At 35.1% G+C, this 24,059-nt stretch overlaps 1 protein-coding gene across 7 annotated transcripts in view; it reads left to right on the forward strand.

Moving 5' to 3' along the window:
* The window catches only part of LDLRAD4 (low density lipoprotein receptor class A domain containing 4), a 567,965-nt gene that overhangs the window by 222,004 nt on the left and 321,902 nt on the right, over positions 1-24,059 (forward strand). For 6 of the 7 annotated variants that reach the window (XM_031946676.1, XM_023496263.2, XM_031946677.1 and 3 more), the window contains one exon: positions 7,453-7,922. In XM_031946676.1, coding sequence (XP_031802536.1) covers positions 7,883-7,922 — 40 coding nt within the window. In that variant the 5' untranslated portion in view covers positions 7,453-7,882. Of the gene's footprint in view, positions 1-3,184; positions 3,321-7,452; positions 7,923-24,059 lie in introns of those variants that run through there. The other variant, XM_023496267.2, reaches the window with a different exon arrangement.

Below are 24,059 nucleotides of genomic sequence, written 5' to 3' on the forward strand. Positions count from 1 at the left end.
GTAGGGAAATCCAAATGAATAAACTGCATCTTCTACCTTTTATCAATACAAATAAGCATTTTTTGGCAATTAAAACTCTTAAAGAATTTTCTAGCACAGAAAGATTAAGAGACATTTTTAAGATTACACAGTATGTGTGAGATAGAGTTCACGATGAACTTAAAATCGTCAATAAAAACAAACATTTCCATATATAAAGAACAAGGAAGATGTTTGAATAAACTAAACTTATATACAATTTATGCTTTTTATATATATTTATATTTGTATGTATGCTTTTCTTTTAAAGAAATGTATATAAAAAACTAAGAGGGCAATAACAACACTGCTCAGCATGACCCTTTCTGCACTTTTCTATTTAATTTGGTGTTTCTACCTTCTTCCTGTCATTGAATATGGGTGGTAGTGGGAAGAAAACAAAATTACTGGAATTAGGAATACTCATCTTCCTGAGTTGAAATCAAGTCTCAGACAGTTAGAAGTTATGTTATCCTGGGAAAAGTCACTTTGTTGACCTAATTTTTCTCATCTATAAAATAAGCTGCAGAAGGAAATGACAAATCACTCTGTTAATTTTGCTTAAAAAAAACTCCAAATGGGGTCACAAAGAGTCTAATGGGGTCACAAAGAGTCTAAAATAACTAAAAAACAATGACAAATATGGACAAAGTCCAATTTTCTATTCACAAAGCCATAAGCATCCACTAAACATACTATTTTCAGTGTACTTTGAATGTATGTGATCCTCATGTGATTCTCACAGTGACTTTGTTAGGAAGATGCTATAAGTATCATTACCTCTAGTTTACAAGAAAGGAAGCTAAGGACAAGAGGGATTAAATGATCTCTCATGAACACAGAGCTAGCCAATGTCAGTTAGTGTTTGAACCCAGTTCCCTCCTGATACAGAGACTAAAATTCTTTCTACTCTCCAACACAATGAAGGCTTTTCAGCCTTCTGAATATTAACTGGAGTTCTCTATTATTTATTCAAACATTGAGACAATAAAAATTCATTAAGGATATTTTAATGTATGCATGTATATTTGTGTATACATACATACATACATACATACATACATGATACATGTATTCTAGTTCATCTCTTGTGGAATTTAGGTGACTTTCGGTGGGTGAGTTTCTAGAATTTCATTTTCTCATTGCTCTGCATATGTGAGTTCAGATAAGTCATTCATCTTCCTTGTGCCTCAGTTTCCTTGTCTGTAAAATTAAGAAGTTGGGCTAGATAGCTTCAGATTCTTTTCAGCTCTGGATCTATGATTCTATCTCCCCACCTCCCCCCAAAAAAATAGACTGTTGAGCTAACAGATCTCTAAGATCTTTGACATCCCTAAGATCATAAGAGTCATTCTTTCCTTTTTCTCTTGAATAGCTCAGAGAATCCAAATCAGAACTCTAAGAGAAAATTTGAAGGCACAAATCTGATTTCTTAAACTAATTTTCTCTCAGTGTAACTGGACTTGGAAGTCACATAAACAGAGGCCCAAACTTGGGCTTTTTTGGGAAAAGCATAGACATTGTCAGTGGCAGATCTATGTTCAGGTTTTTCATGAAAATCTTTTACAAAACCGAATGTTAATACATTTAAAACATAGGAATTTAAAACAGACATTTAGTGTTTAAGTGAGATTTTTAAGGCAGGCAGTAACCTTAGTGGCTATTTGGTACCACCTGCTCAATTTACACATAAGAAAATTGAAGCTTGTAGAATGAATTTAAAAACTAGATATATAATTCCATTTATATAGAGAATGCCTAGTGAATAAAATACCTCTGCCCTTAACTGATATAGATTGGCACTTTCTTTGCAACTAAGACTCTTAAGAGAGTTGCCTGAAGCACAGAGATGTTAATTATCTTATCCAAGATCACACAGCTAGTCTGTGAGAATTTGGTCTTGAAGACCAGCTTTTTATCCACTTAGCCATTCTGCTTCTCAGTGTACAAGGTCACAGACTACAAGGCAAAGCTGGGATTAAAACACATTCCTACTTCCAAATCTAATGTTCTTTTCATGATCCTGCTTGTTTATTCTTCTCCTTATCTCCCCTTAGCCCCAATAGATTATAAACTGCCTTAGTGCAAGGACCATATTTATTTCTTTATAATCTCATTAGAGTATAGTCTGTACCTTCTCAGAACTCAGTGAATGTTGACTGACACTTGCAGAGGCCTTCAACGAGGCTGTCAACTCATATGTTCATGGATTTTGGAGAAACTCATGCAAAAATGTGTGAAGTCTTTTTCCCAAGGTGACACAGTGATTTTTTTGTGTGTCAGAGTCAGGAATAGATCCTAGCTAAGTTTCCTTTTTTTTCACAGCCATCTCAAAAACTGTTTGTCATCTCTATCTTAAATGAACCAGCAAGTTTGAAAATTTTTCACGTTCTTTTTGCAGAAGTACAAAGCAACTTCTATATAAAATACTCATTTAAAATAATTTCATATTTTAAAATAGCTCCCCCACTTATCCAGGTGAATGTGTTTTTGTACTTTTTTTATCTTCTGTCTTTCCCCGGAACATTTTTGGTAGGAGTAGTGACAAGAGACCATCGACATCATTTCTAAAGACTGCCACAACTCTGATCATTTTCCTTACAACATATAGTCTATCCAATTTCACCACTCAGCCATCTCCTAGGTAACTAGCACTTAGCCAACGAAACAGACTGTCCACAGTGAAAGGAAATTAAAAAAAAATTAAACTGCAGTGTTTACACTTTTTTTTGAATACTTGATTTGCTTAAAATATATTTTTTTAAATTACCAGGTTTCAAAAAAGTCTGTTTCACTTCTCTATTGAATTTTGATCTCTTTGCCTACTTCATGTCCCTAATCTTCCCCTGCAAGTAGATGTCTCCACAGTACAATGTTTAAGTTTGTGAAAACTGTCATCTGTCAAAGACCAAATTTTAATTCCTCAGGGATTACAGTGATTGAGTTTGACCCAAGTCCTCATGAATGAATGGCAAAGCAGATCTAATTCCACAAGTTATTTGGTTAGATTTTGTGGGTGTTCATTTTCTCCCCTCTCTCTCTCCTTTTTTAAATGTCCCTTCCTGTGGGGGTGTTTTCCGTTTGATGCACTTTATTTCCTTAGTAACTGTTGCATTGTTATGGGAGGGGCTTAATGTCGTTTTCAAGTACAGTCTTGAATCAATTTATTTCCTGGTTAGTCTTCCCCATCTTCATAGTGTGAAGAGAACATCTATGTGTATGCATTGGCATCTGAGTGAGGAGCACTTTGGATTTAGAATAAGAGTGCGTGAGGGTGTGGCTCAAGAATACTCTGATCTAGGGTGAGTCTCCCTTTTCATACCTCTTTTGCTTCTTTGTAAGGTGATTTTCCTCCGAGATACAGTAAGGGTCAAACATTCAGGAATTAATGTTTGAGAAAACCCTTCATTTTCTTGGGTACAGTGGAAAGGAATTTATTATGTGACCTTCAGTAGATCACTTTACCTCAAAGTCCTTCAAATTCCTCATCTGTAAATGGTCTAAATGGTTTTCTAAGAGTGCTTTAAGCTCTGAATCTTTAGTCTTATCACACTGAAGAGATATGGTTCTCATCTCAGCCTTGCTATCTGCTATTGACTACCTCAGTATCTTAGGGCTGCAGTTTTCTCATCTGTTAAAAAGAGGAAATTGGATGAGATGATCTCTAGTGACCCTTCTGAGTCTAAAATTCTGTGTTTTTCAGGAATATTTTACAAAAATGAAGACTCCATTTATTCGTCTTTTTTTTTTTTTTTTTAAAGTAAGGCACACTGAGGGCCCAACTACTCAATTCAAAAAGTATGGCACCTATTCAAAATAGAGTATCTCGTCATTATTATATTCAAGCACAGTTAATATCTAACATAATGTGCAGGACAAAATTGTTTCTCAGATTATAATGTGGAGAATTAATTAGAGTGTTTCTTAAATATTTCTTGAATGTGCAGTCCTACAATGGCTACAGAATACAATGAGGTAGGACTTTTAAGAAGTTTATAATCCATTTGGGAAAAGAAGAGATTTATTTTTTGTCCTTCTTCAGTTGTATCTGACTAATCCTTTGTGACTCCATTTGAGGTTTTCTTGACAAAGACACTGGAATGGTTTACCATTTCCTTCTCTAGCTCATTTTACAGAGGAGAAACTGAGATGAACAGGTGAAGTGACTTGCCCAGGTTCCCACAGCTAGTGTCTGAGGCTGCATTTCCAAACTCTGTGCTCTATCCACTGTCACCTACCTGTCCTAAAGAAGACATATATACATAATAGGTTAAGCTAATGAAGGAGATGATAGGGTACCATTTATTATTGTTACTTAGATTTTTTTATTGTTTAGGAAGAATCACTATTTTAGCTGTTATTCCATTATATTTTGTGGTGTCCATTGGAATTATGTCATAGTTGGGCAAGTGAATCAGTTGAGAGAACAAACTGATGAAAAAACGAGGCATCTGTAACTCTGGACAGGGAAGCTTTTAGAATCTAAAATGTTGCTGGGCTCAATTCTTTTCTGCTATCTTCCCTTTGATTCTGTGAAATCTCTGCTTTCTGCTGTATGCTTTTTGGTGAAGGCATTTAGATGAGCAGTAGGTGAGAAGAAAACAGTTCAAGAAGTGAAAAAATTCAAAGCAGTGATAGTAATAGAAAAGTTACTGGAAAAAAAAGTCAAGAGTCTGTGTTGGAATGTGCAAATTATATATTACTTTTATGATGATACATTTTAGCCTTCCCAGTTATTTCATAGGGTTGATTGGGATTGATCTTAAATCTCATAGCAATTGCTCTTCAAAATTTTAGCAAAGGGAAACTTTTCAGGGTGTTCCAACAGTTTTAATCTGGTGGCCTACCTTTCTCTCATGGAATAAATAAATTTGAGAATGAGAAGGCAGATTATAGTCACAGGAAAGAAAAACAGTCATTTTGTTTCCCTCCCACCACTACCCATACCCACCTACAGATTTCCCATGGCCATGTAAAATGTGAGCGATGTGATAGTTGAAATACTTTAAAGCACAGAAGCATTGTAAATAAAACAAAAACAGCACAGAACACCACTCAAACTTGTTTTTCATCTCTCAGACCAGACTGAGAATGGGAGCAAATAAAGTGCAACAATTCCTGTGGATATGAATTGATTCATTGAACAAATATTTATTTAGCTCTTATGTAGTTTGATGCAGGGGAAAGAGTGCTAGATGTATACTCAGAGGACCTATTTTCAAATCATCTTGGCTTGAGTCACATATTTGGGTGTCTTTAGCCAAGTTCCTTCATCTCTGTTCATCTTAGCTCCCTCAAATGCAAAATGAAGAACTGGACAAGATGCTTTCTAAGGCCCCATATTCATTCATTCATTTATTTAATAGATTTTTGGGGGACTAGTCTAAAAAGGAGATTCTTTGCCTCAACTGCTACTTAGTTTTAATCATTGAATGGGTGCAGCCTCAGTCAAACTGAAACCTGTTGAAGACCTTAGCTTAAAAACGTCAAGATGTCCCATTACATACAGGGCCATCTCTAGTCATCTTGATCTACATCTGGCCACTGGACCCAAATGCTCTGGAAGGGAAAGTGAGGCAGATGTCCTTGCACAGTTCTCCCTCACCTAAATCCAATTCACTTGCATGTCATGGCATCACCTCCCTTATGTCATGGACTTTTTCGAGAACTTAGGACAAGCAACAACATTTATGATCCTATAGGTCCTATATACAAAACAATGGGCTAAATACTAGGGAGAATTCAAAGAAGAATAAGATAGTCCCTGCTTTCTATTCTCTAATAGGGAAAATCAAGTAATTTTACAATTAAAATGTAAGCTAGAATGTTTAAATGCAGTACAAAATAACAGTTTGGGAATTCAGAGGAGGGAGAAATTATTTTTGGATGGGGGATGGATTAGGGAAAACTTCTAAGAGGAAGTGATTAGCTCAAAGAGATTATAGAATGGAGGCTAAGGAAAAATCTGGACATTAAGAGAATGATTTTCTTCTTTCTCTTCCATCTAGTTAGGTAAGTTCAGTGTGGCAAAATTGAAGTCGCCTTTGTTGTTTTTAACTGTGTCTTGACTAAATTGGGCTACTTCAAAGACTGCAATTCTCTGGGATGTGAATATAGTCTTCTATATTCATATTTCATATTTCAGAAGGAAATGTTTCCTGTGCTTTTAACCAATTTATAAACTTATGATTTACTAATTAAAATTCTTCTCATGTGTTCAGTAACTATATCACTAATGATTTCTGTAGTATCCTTCATTCTGAGGGTTTGTAGGTACTTGAAAACAGGTAAATCATATTGCTTTTAAAAATGATCTGTTAGATTTTATATTTTCATTGATTGGACCTTCCCTTAAATTAGTTTGAGTTAGAGATGTTTGAATCAATATATACTCTGTATTTACTTGAATAAAACAAAAAAATATCATACTGTGTATGCCCTTTTGTAAATTGTTCTTTATGTAAAGAATATGTAGGTTATATAAGATAACTTAGCAATCTTTTAAAAAAGTTTTCTTTTCCTTGTTCCACTTGGTGAAAAAGAAAAATGTGATTGTAATTTCTGATTGTTAAAAAATTGACTAGGAGGAAATAATTATAATGGGAATAAAATTCATCCTTCTCTATCAGTGATAATTTAAATTTAATGTTCATCATCTATTTTTAAAAGTTTGGCCCTTTAGTCTTCTCATCTCTTTTATTTTTTTTATTGGTTGCTTTGCAATAACCATATAAGAGAAATATCTGTAAAGAATGGTTATACAATGCTTTTATTTAAAAGCAAGTATAAAACAATATGGAAACTAAATCAATTTTTCTTCTGGATCCTTAATTTAAAATTATATATAAACATATTATATATGTGTGTGCATACATGTATGTATGTATATATATAAAAAGAGTCTAAGAAATCTTGGCAAGACATCTCTGGTTCCATTTTTCAAGGGTTTATAAAAACTGATTTCATTGGATTTCTTATCATTGAGTCTTATTGAACTATATGAAAAAGGGGTTATGTATCTCATTCTTGTTCTCTCCTCATTTTCAGTAGCTTAGAGAAATATTTTCATTATTTTATACTTCACTGTAACTGTTTGTACTGATATAAACCAAAGACATAAGAACATAGTTTTTGTAATTATACTTGGTGCCCATTGCTTCTCAATTGAAATTTGTAGAAATGAATTCTTTCTTGTTCCCAGGAATATGAATGAAACCCTGAGTCCCTTTTTTCCAAACTACAAAAATACTTAGGAAAATTTGCCACATTTGCTTTGCCAGAGAGCTTTCAATGTTTTTAGTTAATCCATAATAATGTTTTTGGGTAGTTGGGAGGGTTTCTTCGGCCTGTTGAGTTTATGAATTTTAATATTTGTACAGGTTATCAGAAGATATAATCTCCTTTTTATTTTATTTTATTTTTTTAATTTTTCAGTGAGCGTGCCTGAGGGGAAAGACAAGCCCAAGAGAAAAGACAAGGCAGAAAGCAGTTGAACATCCCAAGTGGCTGCAACCCAAGGAAAGGATGCTGGCTACCCAATGGTTCATTAGAACTACATTTTAGAAAGGGAAATAGTCTCAGCAGGACAACTTCCGTGGCTTCCTGGTTCACCATGGCCTTGATTCTCTGGTTGGACGGCTGAAACCATTGTGTGTCCAATACTTGTTTTTTGTCTCTGGCCGGTCTCCTGGTACCATCTGCTCACAGGATCTGGTGAGAATCATATGCTACCAAAGGTTGCAATCCGGAGAGAGATGGACTCCGACAAGCTAAAATGGAAGTAACTTGACAGCTTCAATCCCTCCAGTTGCCTCTTGTAAGGACAAGTTAAGAGTGGGAACACAAACGTGTCTGGGAGAGCAGTATGCAGGAAGCTGGTTTTCAGGCCACAAACGCTTTCACAGGTGAGGTTCCTGGACTGTGAGTAAATTAAGAGTTGGTGAACTTTTTTGTAATGTGCAACTGAAATATCACAAAAATGAATGTCCCAGCACACATTTGGACCCATGAACTTCAGGAGACATAGGAAAGTGAGAAGTATAAGCAAATAAGCTGACCTTTTTTCCCCCCCACAAAGTAATATTATATTTTTTATTTTGATCTCATATATTAGTTTGAGGAGAGACCCTGCATTTTATGATTGTGTATAAAATGCCTTGAAGTACATATTACAGAGATATTCCTCCCCATTCTGTAAAGGAATTTTGTTACCAGAAGAGACAGGACGGGTGAAATTGGGTATTTTCCTTCACAGAATAAAATCTCCCCTCCCCTAGATTAATTGCTGGCAAGTAATTTTCCCTTCTCTCATCTTTTTTTTATCCTTAGTTTATTTCCTTGGTTTTATGAGTGAGCAAATGGGGGAAAATTGGCTGCTCTACCCTTCCAGTTATTATCATTCTTGTATAAATGAGGTCATTGTTAAAGCTGTACATCACAACTTTATTTTAATTCAGCCCATTTAAATTTTACCCTAGTTACCAGTTTTCACATTTTGTGGAGTTTCCATTTGTTCTCTCCAGTGCCTAGAACAATGTGTTGAGACACAGGAGTTTTTGAATTCAGATCCTGGCTTTGTTTCTGTTTCCCTGAATATCTCAGAAATGTCACTTCATTTTTCTATATTTCTAGTTCTTCATTTATTGATGCATCCCAGAGAGAGCTGAAGTCAAGGTCTGTTAACATAATAATGGTTTAAAAATATAAAGAAGATTTTGGTCCCAATAATCATGAAATTTGAATGTGATTGGTTCACTGAGAGAAATTTACTTTTGTAATGCTGACTATAAGTTTGAGGGACACTGGATACCAGCCTGCCTATTTTCTAAAGCCCATTTTTAAACCTCTTAGTAGGGCAAATAAGTCATGGAGTTTAAATTCTTAAGGAGCTGTTTCAAAATGGAGATTGCTTATTAAGAAATTCTAGGAAGTCCTAAAAAGTCCCAGTGTTGAGTTCTGTCAACCTTCAATGATCAGCTGTCCTATTCAATTAATGACGCAAACATTTATTAAATACTTACTAGGTTCCAGGCACTGTGCTAAGTGTCAGGAATACAAAAAGAGGCAAAAAAAAGTCCCTGCCTTTAATGAATACACAATCAAATGGGGTTTCATATCATAATCAAATGCATAGGTTTCATAAAATGTCAGCATTGCTAGGGCATGCATTCAACAGTTAAATATCATAAATATTATTATTGTTTATTAAGTTCACATTTTTTTATTTGAATTTGATGTCTTTTATGTACAGAGAGCTGTACAAGATGTTAACAATGATCCATAGTTTTTTAGATAGCTGTGGCTCTGATCCTCAGGAACTTAATGTATAATGGGAGATATGGTGTGTGTACTAGTAATACAAAATGATAAATCAAAGGGGTGCAAAACAAAATACTATGTGAGGCAGGGAGCAGAGAATTAATGTTATGAATAAGGAAGGATCAGAATTGACTTCATTAAAGAAAGAGATATTTGAGTTGGACTTTAGAGCAAGAATAGCAATTCATTAAAGGAAGAAGGAGATAATTCAACCATAGAACATATAATGAATTAAGTCTCAGTGGTAGGAAAGTTCCAGGAATATTTAGGACATAGAGAATAGTCTAGTTTGGCTAGAGCAGATTGTGGAGTAATTCCTAGTTATCAATCAGACCCCATTTCCATATCTCTTTTTGGCCACCAAAGTATATGTACTTGCTTGAACCTGTTCTCTTCAAATCCCAATACAGGGTTTTCTCTGTCATCGATGATCTAAATTTTGCTGGACTATTCTCCTTTTTTTTTTTTCTGTGATCCATTTCTACCTTCTAGTCTTTCCTGATGGCCTTTTTGGAATACTCTCATTTCCTTTTGCTTAAAATAATCTTTATGCATTCTTTTCATACACAGAGTTCTTATAAAAGTCTTCTAAAAGTCTCTAATTTTAAAAAACAAACAAACAAACCTTCTCCAAACCTCAAACCCAGCACCATCAGCTCAATTGGGTGATTTTAGTTCAAATCCACCTGTGCAGTTCTCATTGTTTCTTCAATAAATATTAGCAAATGTGAAATTCAATTATATTTTTATTATACTGGCCCCAGATAGATTAGGGTTATTTTCAAACCATATGAGAGGTAGGAGAGTAGTTTTTTCTTTTTTCTTTTTGTTTTTTTTTTTACTTCATGAATCTTGAAACTATTATTTTCCCTATTTTCTTTCAGCTACTAATACTTTCTTGTACATAGTATGTATAATAAACATTTGTTAAGTATTTGCTGGGGAACTATATCTCATGCTCAACCTTACAAATCTGTTAGCCATCCCTAGAGAATGGCAGGTAGGAAATGGTGTTGGTTTTTAGTGAATACTTGGAGAAAACATGTAACCAGACTCACTTATTAGCATTAGTAGCAGTATTGACTGATAATGACATATATTAAAAAAAATGACTGAGGGGAAGAGACAAGGAATTAGAGGAAGAAAGAAAAGGATAAAAAGAAATGGAAGGAGAGAGAAGGAGAGCTGGAAAGGAGACAGAGACAAAGAGAGTAAAGACAGAAAGAGCCAGAGATACAGAGACAGAGACGAGACAGAGAGGTACACTATTTATTGTAGTCCTGAAAACAAGTGTAAAAATGTATCATTTTGCCAGAAAAAAATTGTTTTTAGCTTTCTACCATCCCTTAAGAAAATAGCTGGAGAGTAAAATAAAGGAAAGTCCATTATTTCACAGTTGGCTAACATTGTTATTCACTTTAGTTGAGTGTTTTTTCAGCAGGAATTATCTTTTTTCCCTGTTGGTACCTGTTCTTCTTTCTTTTCCCTGTCTCTTTAATTTTTAAAAGTTATCTATTTTATAAGGTAAAATACTTACCAGTCTCCCTGCATCAAAAACCCAGCATGATGGTAACTGGTTGAAACTATCTTTCAGGAAAATTTCTTATAGAAGGGAAGGAATAAGAACTGGTGCACATCACCTTGAAAGATTTATTATTCCTTACTTGTCTTTGACTTTGGGCTTTATTTATCCTGAGGGAACAAGGGATGCTCATGTCCTAGTTTCTGATATTAGAGATATACTGAACTGTTGATTAGGGGAAAATTTAAGGAAATAATAGCCTGTATGATATCAAATACCAGAGAATATAATACTCACTTGGATGGAGAGCTAATCTTAAAGTCAATAAGGCCTGAATTCAAAACTTGTCTCTGACACATACTGGCTCTATCATTCTGGACAAATCACTTAACCTCTCCTTGCTCTAGACTGCTCCCTAAGACTGTAAGTTACAGAGATGGTGCCAGCCTGAATTGGTAGCTGGATTGTTCACTTCTCATCCCCATTCAGAAAGTACTTTATGCCATGGAAACCACAGATCCAGTCTCTCATCCCTTGGAATATATTACTCAGGATGAAGCAAAATTGAACCTTAGAAGTGTGTTTAGTTTGTGCATGGAGAGGAAATATGGAATGGTGTAAAGATTGCAATGAGAAAATTTGGATCCAGGTGACATTTCTGATATTTACTAGCTGTGTGTGATCTTATCTCATATAATCTTATCTTGATTTTCTCATCAATAAAAAAGAGAATAAGAGTATTTGTACTATCTACCTCTAGATTTGTAAGAAACTCTTTTTTAAATTGTGAAATGTCAAGGTGACCTATTGTTATAAATGGTTGCACATGAAAAAAATGATTTATTTTATGTTTTAGCTTTCTTATATGTCTGTATATATATATACATATATTATACAAAAGATTATATAACATATATATGTGTGTATATATATATATATATGTAAATAATATTATATATTTCCACATAAGATATACATACTATAGAAGTTTCTGATTGGTTTTAAGATTGGTCAAGAAAGCCAATCTTTTCACCAATCAATGTATGATTTCATATGATTTGAAAAATTGGGTTGAATTCTTTTATCAATTGAGGGTCCAATAAAGTTAGTTCAGAATATGTGAAGTCAATGAGGAAAAATGGATGGGTTTAAAAATTTGCTGTTGTCTGTTAAGTGAATAACCAGGCCTCAGTTCCAGAACCAGTGAACCAGTGATGACTTCAGATATTGGGGTGAATTTTTTTTCATGGTGGGACATATTTTGCTCAGACTTTAAAGTACATGTCATTAACTAGGCTGTTTCTTCTATGATTTAGAAATTATTTTAATCTGATAAACTCATTCTTGAGACTAGAGAGATGTTTGTCAGTGACCAGTTTAAAAATGGCATATATATAATGGAGTATCTTTCATTGTTCATTTGTGAAACAGAGTTAAGTAGTATTTACCTGAACTATTGGAAGATTGTGAGTAGCAATTAGCTAGTATTTGTTTAAAGCATAGACAGTCAGGTGATGCAGTGGATAGAGTACTAGGCCTGAAGTTCCAAAAATTCATCTTCCTGTGTTTAAATTCAGCTTCAGACATAAGAGGGTGACTTTGGGCAAGTCCCTTAATTCTGTTTACCTCCTGTTTACTCTATAAAATAAGCTGGAGAGGGACATAGCAAGCCACTTCATTATCTTTTCCAAGAAATTTAAACATCAAAATTTAAAGCATGCTATGTATCAGGTGCTGTGCTAAGTCCCGTGAATACAGAGAAAGGTAAAAACACCCCCTGTTCTCAAGGACAGTCTAACAAGTGAGACAACATGAAAAGAATTTGGTACAAAAAAGTTAAATAATAACAATAGTAATAAATAAATAACAATTATATAGTGCCTATTACGTGCTAAGCACTATATCAAGTAAGCACCTTCTGATGTTTTCATTTGATATGTATATGATGTAAATTAAGAAGCAATTTCTAGTTCAAAATGATGTATTTGGCGTTTAGCAGCAAATGATGAGATTGCAGGCCACAAATATTGGGATTCAGTTATGCTAAGAATTCACAATGGCCATTCTCTTTGGCAAAAGGTAGGTTTATTTAGTAAGAGAGGTTACAAAATGAAGAGGTACACTGGATATCAAGAATGGTAAATATGAAATAGAGTTGGGAGAGCACATGGCAAGGAAAAGAGTTTTAACAATTAATGATGAAAAGGACAAGTTCTCTAAGGGCACTCACAATTAACCAGGAAAAAACGAAAATCCCATGAGGTTGGAGTATGCCCTTAGCTGACAAGTTAAATCTGTAGAGCTGTTTAGAACCCTAAAAGAATTATTAGCTATAAGAAGGAGAAAGAAGAGAGACGTGGTGGGAGGTGAGAGGAAAGACACCACTTGACATGGGGAGGGGGGAGATTCTACGAGACAGAGTACCATGGTAGACTGATTCAAAAGGGGTTCAGCAAAGATGGCATGAGCTATGGACAGACTTATGGGGGAAATGTAATCTCAGGGGTTTGTCATAACTTGGATTTCTGATTCCCCACTTCCACAGAGGGTAAGACTTTGAAGTTAAACTGATCCCCATCAGTGCCCTTCCTGGTCACCTCAGGAAATAAATCCATCAATACTCAGGACCTCATCAGAGTAGGTAGAAATTAATCTAATAGGGGAAAACAGCATATTTATTGATATTTTTGCATTAATTTCACTAAGCTACCTGAGTAGAGAGGATGCTGATGGTGGTAGTGGTAATTTTATGGAAATTCTGCCTTCTAAGTTCACAGCTACAGCCTTTGAAGCAGTCCACCTGCCTGCCTGCAGTCCATTTCAGCTTTTCTGGAGATGGATAGACTTCCATAAGATAAGCTGCCTCTGTTGTAAAAACAAACCCCAAGTGACTCAGGGCAGAGGGAAATGGGAACCTTTCCAGGGTGAGTCAGTCAGTTTTTTTGTCTGAAGTGTTGCAATACTGATAAAGATTTCATCTAGGCACACTGTGTATACATACTCTCTGGTAGTCTGAAAGAACCATGTCTAGATAGTCACAGTATAAAGTATGAATGAAATCCTCCTCGTCCTCCTCTCCATTATGTCTTGCCATAGAGTTTTGTACCCTTGTTCTTTTGGTCATTTCATTAATGGTGTTCTGTTAACTTAAATAACTATTGAAGTAAACTAAACTGTGGAATACATGCCAAGTCTGGTGGTGGTTGTTTTTTTGTTTGTTTGTTTTTATGTTTTACTAGACTCTTGGAGAACTTCCCAATGAAAAAACTTCTACTAATGGAAATCAGTTGTTGCCTTGTGACATTCAGAGAGAAATTATGAGAGGGGTTAAGTGATTTTCCCAGTGTTACACAGCCAGTTTCTGTCAGAGGCAAAGCTTGAAGTCAGATCTTTTGTTTCCAAGACCACCTTTTAAACAGCCCTACTATACTATTTCTTTTTAAGTCCTTTATATTCTGCAGCTGAATCAAATTTCTATTTAAACACTTAATGAGGATTCCTGATCTTAGTGATTTGCCACTGACAAGCCAAGTGGTATAATAGAGAGAGTCCTTAATTTGAAGTTAGGAAAACAGTTCAAATCCAGCTTCATATATCAGTTCTGTGACTCTTAGAAAGTCACAATTTCTGTTTGTCTCAATTTCCACAATTGTAAAATAGGGATAATAAAACACTTAGCTCATAGCCTTGTTGTGAGAATTAAATGATATAATATTTCTAATGCACTTTACAAAGTATCTCGTGTAGATATTAGCTATATCATCATCATTGTTGTCATTATTGTTGCAGTTTTTGCAGACTTCATTCCATCCCAGCCTACCTATCTTTTATGACTCTTGAGTGTGCTCTCCTCTAACTTCACTATATGAGGTTGAGTTTTTTGAGTTCTCCTCCGAAATAAGGGAATCAGTATAATACTAGCTCTTTTCTTGTCTTTCCTTTACCACATGATCCACTTATCTTTTTTTCTTCTCATGTTATTCCTTGATGATGTCCTGAATTCTTGTTCTTCTTTGGAGTTTTTCACTTCCAAATAAATTAAAGTTATTTAGCTTGATGACAAAAAGGCTGAAATCTAACTCGGTAATTACCTTCAAATATATTAGGTTTTTTTTTGTTTGTTTGTTTTTATTTAATAGCCTTTTATTTACAGGATATATACATGGGTAACTTTACAGCATTAACAATTGCCAAACCTCTTGTTCCAATTTTTCACCTCTTACCCCCCCCCCACCCCCTCCCCTAAATGGCAGGATGACCAGTAGATGTTAGATATATTAAAATATAACTTAGATACACAATAAGTATACATGACCAAAACATTATTTTTCTGTACAAAAAGAATCAGACTCTGAATTATTGTACAATTAGCTTGTGAAGGAAATCAAAAATGCAGGTGTGCATAAATATAGGGATTGGGAATTCAATGTAATGGTTTTTAGTCATCTCCCAGAGTTCTTTTTCTGGGTATAGCTAGTTCAGTTCATTACTGCTCCATTAGAAATGATTTGGTTGAGCTCGTTGCTGAGGATGGCCTGATCCATCAGAACTGGTCATCATTTAGTATTGTTGTTGAAGTATATAATGATCTCCTGGTCCTGCTCATTTCACTCAGCATCAGTTCGTGTAAGTCTCTCCAGGCCTTTCTGAAATCATCCTGTTGGTCATTTCTTACAGAACAGTAATATTCCATAATTTTCATATACCACAATTTATTCAGCCATTCTCCAACTGATGGACATCCATTCAGTTTCCAGTTTCTAGCCACTACAAAAAGGGCTGCCACAAACCAAATATATTAGTTTTTACATGAATCATAATGTTCACTTTTTTAGTAATGACAAAGAAAGGTGAGATAGTTCTTATGATAGGTAAGATTTATCTTAGATATAAGGAAAAGCCTTATGACTTGATGCAATAAATCTCGGCCCTCCTTTCCATCATAGAGATCAGTAAGAACAGACTAGATACCTGATGACTTGAAAGGTTTATCTTTGGTAGGGTTTCTGAGTGAAAAATGTATCACTTTGTAGGCATTGAAAATTTAACTAGAAATACTACATGTAACTGGTCTATACTTTGAGGCCTTCTTTGCTTGATTTATGACATCCAGTCTACTCCAATGAGCATTTATTAAGTAACTACTATTTGCAAAACATTGTGTTAAATTCTGAATAGGACAAAAGAAAAACCCCAACAACACATATGCAACACAAAGTAGTCTCTTCCTTCAAAAAACTTATATTCTATTGGGTTTACACCATGCTGGTATATTCTTTGAGAAAAGCCAGCTAGTAAATAAACATGTATTAAGTACCTATTATATACTAGACACTGTGCTACAAAAGAAATAAAAGTCTCTGCCCTCAAGGAATCTAATGACTGAGAGTTTTCTTCATGCTAAGATGAAATGACACAATAAGATATGAATGTATTTAAAAACTTTATTTTGAGAAGAGATCCATAGGCTTTTGCATTCTGCTAGAGGGGTCCATGATTTAGGATTAAGAACCTCTGACCTAGATAAACTGACATCTAGACTGGTCCTAATTAAAATTCAGAAATTTCAGTTAGAGCAGAAACTGCCTTGGGAATGCAACTAGTGGAATGATTCTCTGTCTTACCAATTAGGAAGCTGTTGTAATAATATTTGGTTCTCTGTTGCTTCATGAAGGAAATTAGTTTGGGCTTTAAAAGAATTAGACTGTTAGACAAGTGAGAGTTTTAGTTAAATAAATAAAAACACAACCACAGAATATTAATAAACTAGACAAAATCAATCAAACATTTATTAAGCACCTACTATGTGACAGGCATTATATTAGCCACTAGGGATACTGGAACACAAAATGTAGTAATTTCAACTCACAAGGATCATGTATTCTAGTAGGGAAGAGAGCAAGTTCATCTATCAATATAATCAACATAAATATAAACAACTATAGATGTATATAAAGTAGTTAAATACACAATAATCTGAAAGAAACACTAGCATTTGGGTATATTAGGGAAAGGTAGATGCAGAAAGATGGTGTTTGAACTGTATAATAAAGAAAGTGAGGTACTCTGTGAAGTAGAGGTAGGGTAGAATAGTGTCCAGTGGAGTGTTAAGATATAGGGCTGAAGAAGTTGGAGAAAAAGAACTCCAGATCCTTTATAGCATGGAGTGGCACTATTGGGGGAAAGCCTAAATTTTACAGACCAAATTACTCCCATAGGCAAGTAGGGAGGAGCACTGATTAGATTATCTGGGTTTTAAGTGGGCTTTTTGCTCCTTTCATTGACAAAATCATCTTGACCCCACAATTCACTGTACCCAAAAGTCAAGTTATTTCAACTTTTTGAGATTATATTCCTTTATAAAAGAACCTACCTTTATCAAACTCTTTAATTTCCTAAATCCCTTTTAGGGAATATAATCCCCTGTAAAACTCCTTCTTTAGGAATTTAGACCATCTTATGGCATTGAGGGTTCTCTACTTCTAGGATCTTGTTACAATTTAAGGCATCTTTCTCCTTGTTATAGCTAATTCTTTTTAGAGCGCTAAACTTCTTTAGGAATTTAGTCCATCAGTCATGGTATAATCCCCTGCCCAAACTCCTTCTTTAAGGAAGGAATTTAGACCAGTTTATAGAGTTGAGGGTTCATTAGGAAGGTGCTATCTCTTCTTCCTTAATAGCATCTTCCCCTGACTGTGAGTTCCAATAGAGAACTTAGCTCTTGTCTTTCCCACTGTTGATTGCTAAAGCCCCTTTTCTTTGCTAAAAACTCCATATGGATTAAGCTCACTACACAGTATAATTAAATCTTTGCCTCCTAAACCTACAAATTCTTTTGAGACACCTCCTGACACTAGCCTATAATTCCATTATTCTTTTGGGGTCCAAACCCCCTCTCCCCAACATTTGATGGCATACCCCATCAGGACCAGGTTATGAAAGACTTTAAAAACAAACAGAGGAGTTTATATTTGATCCTAAGGGCTATAGAAAGCTACTGAAGTTGATGAATTTGAAGGAGAGAGAGATTTGGTCATGTGATGAATTCACAATGGCCATTCTCTTTGGCAAAAGGTGAGTTTATTTAGGAAAAAAGGTTATAGAAAAAAAAGGAGAGATACAAAAGACATCAAAAGTGGTAAATATGAAATAGAGTTGGGAGAGCACATAGCAAGGGAAGGGGCTTTAATAATTAACGGTGGAAAAGGCAAGCTCTATAGTGGAACTCACAATTAACCAGGAGAAAGGAAATACCCCATAAGATTAGAGTATGAGCTTAGATGACAGACTAAATCTATAGAGCTGTTTAGCATCCTAAAAGAGTTAGTTATAAGGAGAAAGAATAGAGACATGGGAGGGCATGAGAGGAGAGCCATTATGTGGCACTGGATGGGGGGGGTGGAAAGACACCACAAGGCAGAGTGTCATGGTATGAAACCAAAAAAGGGTTAAGCAAAGATGGCATGAGCCATAAACAGATTTATAGAGGAAATTCAACCTCAAGGGTTTGACATAACTTGATCAGTTAGTTTAGCCTCATAGTCCCTCCCTCTGTGGAGGTAATGGGTGGCCTTGCTTTGCTATGTCCAGTCAGAAATTCAAGTCATTATCATTAGTATCACAAGAATACTTAAACAGCATTGTAACGTTAACTTTCTATCATTAAAATTCACGAATCAGATTTACCCATCTATTTCAGTGGATTCCTTGATAATATTGTTTTGTTTCCAAGTAGCCCTAAATCTTTTGGTTTGGTTTAACCTTAGAATGAGAAGATAAAAGAATTTTCATCTTTACCCTCTTCAGCTTTAAGCTCTTATTATATTAATTTTTAAAGTGCCTGGAATCCTTTAACTTTCTCCCTCCAAGCCTTGCCCACAAAGAGTTTTTTAATAAGAGATGCTTAGTGTTGACAAGAGTCTCAGAAAGATAGATTATGATTTGTTGTTGTTATTATTTAGTTGTTTCAGTTTTGCTCAACTATTTGTGACTCCCATTTGGATTTTTCTTGGCAAAGATATTGGAGTCTTTTGCCATTTTACAAATGAAGGAATTGAGGCAAAAAGGGTTAAGTAATTTCCCCAACGTTATAAAGGTTAATAAATGTCTAAGGCTAGATTTAAACTCAGGAAGATGAGTCTTCCTGACTCCAGACCTGATACTTTGTCCACTTTGCCATCTAGCTGCATTTATTTTCCTACATTCAGGATTTCTTCTAAGAATAAACACATAGAAAAACACTTCCCATCCCCTGAAGAAAACTCAAAAAATAATTCCGTGCATAATAATCTTAAAAGTGCATATTCCCTCTATGATATAGATTGCAACCCTCTATGTCTTTTCATCCTGTGCAATTGTCTTCTAAAAATCGTCCAGTTGTGATAGAGGTATTTTCATATTGGTGTTTAATTATTCAGTGGGTTCCATTGTAGAACTTGGGCATCTACCTGTATTTCTGATTTGACCTATATATTTTGTTTTTAGATCATATCTTTCTTGAATCTCTTACACCATTTCTTGCATATATCATTATTGGTAAATTCATTCCTTTCTAGTTCATTTGTTTGTTGACCAATGGATCCACTTTCATTTTCTATCACCAAGACTTGAGTTACTGATAACTATATCTGAGATTGAATTTTGGAAGGATAATTCCTCCTTCTGAAAACTTAAGAGAAGCTCCAAGAGACATATTCATCTTTCCTTCTTCGGATACCTAAAAAGCATTTAGTCTTTTATATATAGCAGTTTTAGATTGATTGTGATGTACTTTAATTGGCATATAGATTGTGATCTTTGTTATTAGTCTAAATAGTGAAGGCATCTGGTTATCTACATACCTGTATATTTTAATTCAGAATATATAAATGGAAAGCCAAAATCAAAGTGCATATAAATAAGTTTTAACATTAGAGAGAATGCTTTTTGAATTTATTTAAAGTTTTAACCTGAAATACCAACTTTTTTTTAATAGAGTGAGCTTTCTTATCCTTATTCTTATTTCTTAATTAATCATTTAATTAATTTAATTATTTGTAGGATTCTTAGAGGTCCAGAAGGCAATGTAATGCATTAGAACATTTTCTGCATATGGAGTCACATGACTGATTTTATCTCAATTCTGCTAGTTACACCTTTATGACCTTGGGCAAGGCATTTAAACTCATTCTTCAAATGAGGGGGTTGTACTAGACAACTTGTTAGACTCATATAAGCACTATGATATATATAATTGCCAGAAGAGAGAAGAGAGAAGGCATGACATTTGTTTCAGATAACAATAATATAATGCATTAAATTATGTAGATAATACCATGTTTCTCTTATTGTGAACAGCTCTATTTTATTTGGAGTTTATAGCTTTAGAATAAAGAGCACAAATAAAGCCCCTTGAGCTCTATGTTGAATGTCAAAGGGTCTTTTTAACTGCTTATGAGTTACCAAGCAGACGTTGTCTATGCGGCATTTACTAAATGTACAGTTGTCCCTTCCACATCATAACTTTCCCCATTGCAGTTTTGATATATCACAGGTTTGCATAAGAAATTAAGTTGGAATTAGGGACGGGGAGTTTTGCAGAAGCCACAGACAACACAAAGCCTATGACCAAATATTAACCCAAATTTTACAGTAAGGTGTTATAAATGCCCCACAAAAGAAAAAAAAAAATCAGATTCCTTGCCTGCTATGAAGAGAAGGTCAAAAAAATCTTATATGGATTTTCCAGATTAAATGGGCATCATATCTTTCACTCCATGTGTGGGAATAACTAGAAGGATGTGGAAGGGATAACTAAATGTTGCTCAAGTAGTTCTTTTGAAAACCAGTTGCTTGATTTCCATGATGAAGCTCAAGATCAGCCTCCCCTAGGAGATATGTATATATGCTAACACAAAAGAAGCTTTACTTAATTTTAATGTCTTCTGAGGATTTAAAAAGTATTTCCTAAGTGTGTTCAGTTGACTATCAGTTCTAAAAGTTATTCTTCAGTTCCAAGGTAGGGAAAGGGTAAGAAAAATAGAAAAATTTATCTGCTTCCATATTAATATTAATAATTAATATGTATATAGTGCTTACTATATACCAGGCACTGTGCTAAGTGCTTTACAATTATGATCTCATTAGATATTCACAACAGCCCTAGGAGGTAGATGTTATTATTATCTTCATTTTAACAGGAGATAACAGGAAAACAAACATTAAATGACTTGCCCAGGATCACCCAATAGTAAGTACCTGAGAGTGTATTTGAACTTATGTTTTACTAACTTCAAGCCTGATGTTCTATCCACTGTACTGCCTAGAACAAAGTTTTTCCCTACCTTATGAATATTTGTTGGGGAAAGCATTCAGTGTTTTGTTAGGATTTAATGGTTAGGAAAGAAAATCTAAGATCCTTTACATTTGGCTGGGAATGAATTGTAGTAGAATATATCTTATTAGAACCAAAAACAAAAACTCAACACATTTTGTTTGCTTAACAAAGGAAATAAACAGAGCCAGAAGAACAACATATGCAAGTGACTTAACTATTGTAAATGAAAAAATGTATTAAAAGGAGCTGAAATCTGACTAATCATAGTAACCAATCATAATCCCAGAGAACAGTTGATGAAAGCTGTGTCCATCATGCCATCTGAGAAGTAGGGAAGATAAGGAAAGGATCATCAGACAAAGCCCACTAGAATAGTTGTTTTTCTTGCAAAGGAAAGTTTAATTCAGGGGAGAGAGATAGCAACTATATTCAGAAATTTCTGTGATATATAAAGGAAACACATCTTAAAACTTGCTTAAAACAAAGAAGAGTATTTAGAGGTATTAGCAAATTTGAGGGTATTTAAAAATCAGTACAAGAGTACTTCAAGTACTAATCTTTAAAATAGTTACAAATTTATTCCTGAACAAACAGAATGGAATTATATATTGAAATTCTCCCATTCTCATAGTTCATTTTGACATGACATTCCATGATCTAGCAGTTCTGTATACAAGTTGTAAAGACATAAAGAAGGGGCACAGGAAAGAGTGGGAGTTTTAGAAAATTTTTGGAGGAGAATAGACACATCTTGCTTTAATAGGGACTAGTGGGGAAGAAAGAAGGAGGAAAGAAAACTTTATCAGAGAAGGAAGAACATAAACGGAATGAGCTCTCATCTCTTTAAGGTCCTTGGGTAAGAAGTAAAAATTGGCCCAGGAGAGAGAAATAATGGATCCCCCTCTGGTTATTCTGACTGGGCAGAAAGATAAGACAAGTTCCCATGAGAATCTTCCCTATATTCTTTCTGCTATTTCTAGTCTAATCAAGTTGTAGAATCAAAGAATCTTAGAGGTCCATCAATCAACATGAATTTATTAAGCAATTCCTGTGCTAAGACGTGGGAACATAAAGGAAAAACAAAGCAAAACAAGTCTCTATTCACTAAGAACTTACATTCTAAAAGGGACCCATGTACATAAGTAGGTAAATATAAGCTACATAGAGAGTTGATGGATAATAACCTCTAGGGGAAGGAATCCAGGGATGCACCAAGCAGGAAATAAGGAAGGTGATCATACTATAAATACAGGATAACCAGTGCAAGGACAAAGAGGTGGACAATTGTGTGTCTTAGGTTAGAAACAGTACGTTGGCCAGTATGGCTAGACTATAAACGTGTGGAGGGGAATAACAAGGAAAGATAGAAAAGGAGCCAGTTGTGAAGAGAAGAGCTTTAAGTGTCAAATAAAAGGCTTTATATTTGATCCTGGAGGCAATTGGGAAATGAGGGAGTTTGTTGAGAGGGTGGTGACATGTTTAGAACCATGCTTAAGGAAGGTCACTTTGACACTAAGTGAAAGAAAGATGAAGAGAGACTTGAAACAGCTAGACCATCTCTTCTAAGATGAAAAGGAATTTTCACTGTAATACTAGTGGAAGTTAGGAATTATATAAACATCTTTGAAAACCTATAGTGAGGAGAAAGACATTACCTCCTGAGGAATCCCATTCCACTGATTCCAACAGAAAGTTTTTCCTGACATTAAACTTAAATTGACCTCTCTGCAACTTCATTCATTTTGTACAAGCTTGACAGAAGTTCCCCTCCCTCTTGGGAGTATCTACATAGCCTGTTCCTCATGTTCCCTGGGGGATTGAGAGCAGACTAACATGTTTTGCTTTGTGGCTTGAGCCATGAGATCTTGAGGTGGCTATTCCTTCAGGAGCAAATGAGAAGAAATAGAAAAAAAGTTATTAACAGAAAACCATGCCATTTGTGGCACATTATAAATGTGCCATTTATAGTTATATAATTCCTAGAATACTCCCCTTTTCTCAGGTCTGTTGTTCTGGCAGAAGGAAGCTGATGCTTACATTTACCTCCCTAGTCAAAGAGATTGTTTGTCCCATTAATATGTGTGTGAAAATGGATGAACGTGCAGACTTTCCCATAGCCACACCATCCTGGCAGAATCCTGCCCTCCATGTCCCATTAGCACGCTGGTCACCAAGGGAGAACAAAAGGGAAGTTTTTATTTACTAAAAAGCACTGGGAGTAGAATAGAAGCATGAAGGTTTTTTATCCTCCATAGGAATGATACTAGAGACAGAATGGCATAGTGGGTAAAGAGCTGACCTTGAACCCAGAAGACTTGGATTCAAGCACCAATTCTGCCATATTTAGGCTATCTGACCCTAGACAAAAGAACTTAACCTTCAGTTCCTCAGCCACTCTCCTAGGCTTATGTATAAATTAAAGAGCAGATGTTAGCATACATTGGGGTAGAGATGGGAGAGGGGGGGAGGAGGGATCATTCTTCTCTGGGAGTTTTCTATCTTAATGAAATCAAATGTCTTTCCTCCCCATTCCTCCAAATCACCCGCTGACCCAATGCTATTTCCTGATTGGAAAGTGAGAAACAAGCTCTCTTTGTCTTTCTGACTTGTCTCTTTTCTCCCATGTCTCCTTACATTTAAAAAAAAAAATGTGACATAAATGACAGTTAAATTTATCAAATTCTTTTCATTTATCTATTTTCAAGAAAAACCTTAGTCCCTGATCCTTCATTTCCCATCATGTAGTTCTTTATTTCTGATTGCTTCTATTCAGGTCTGCCCATAATGTGACATTAGGTATGGGTCCAAGGGAGAAGTCTGTAGAAAGTCCCTTGCTCTCAGAACTTTTGGTTCACTACCAAGTATCTGTCTAATGGGGCTATGTGC

The sequence above is a fragment of the Sarcophilus harrisii genome, chromosome 1 (assembly GCF_902635505.1).
Source record: "Sarcophilus harrisii chromosome 1, mSarHar1.11, whole genome shotgun sequence".
NCBI lineage: Eukaryota > Metazoa > Chordata > Mammalia > Dasyuromorphia > Dasyuridae > Sarcophilus > Sarcophilus harrisii.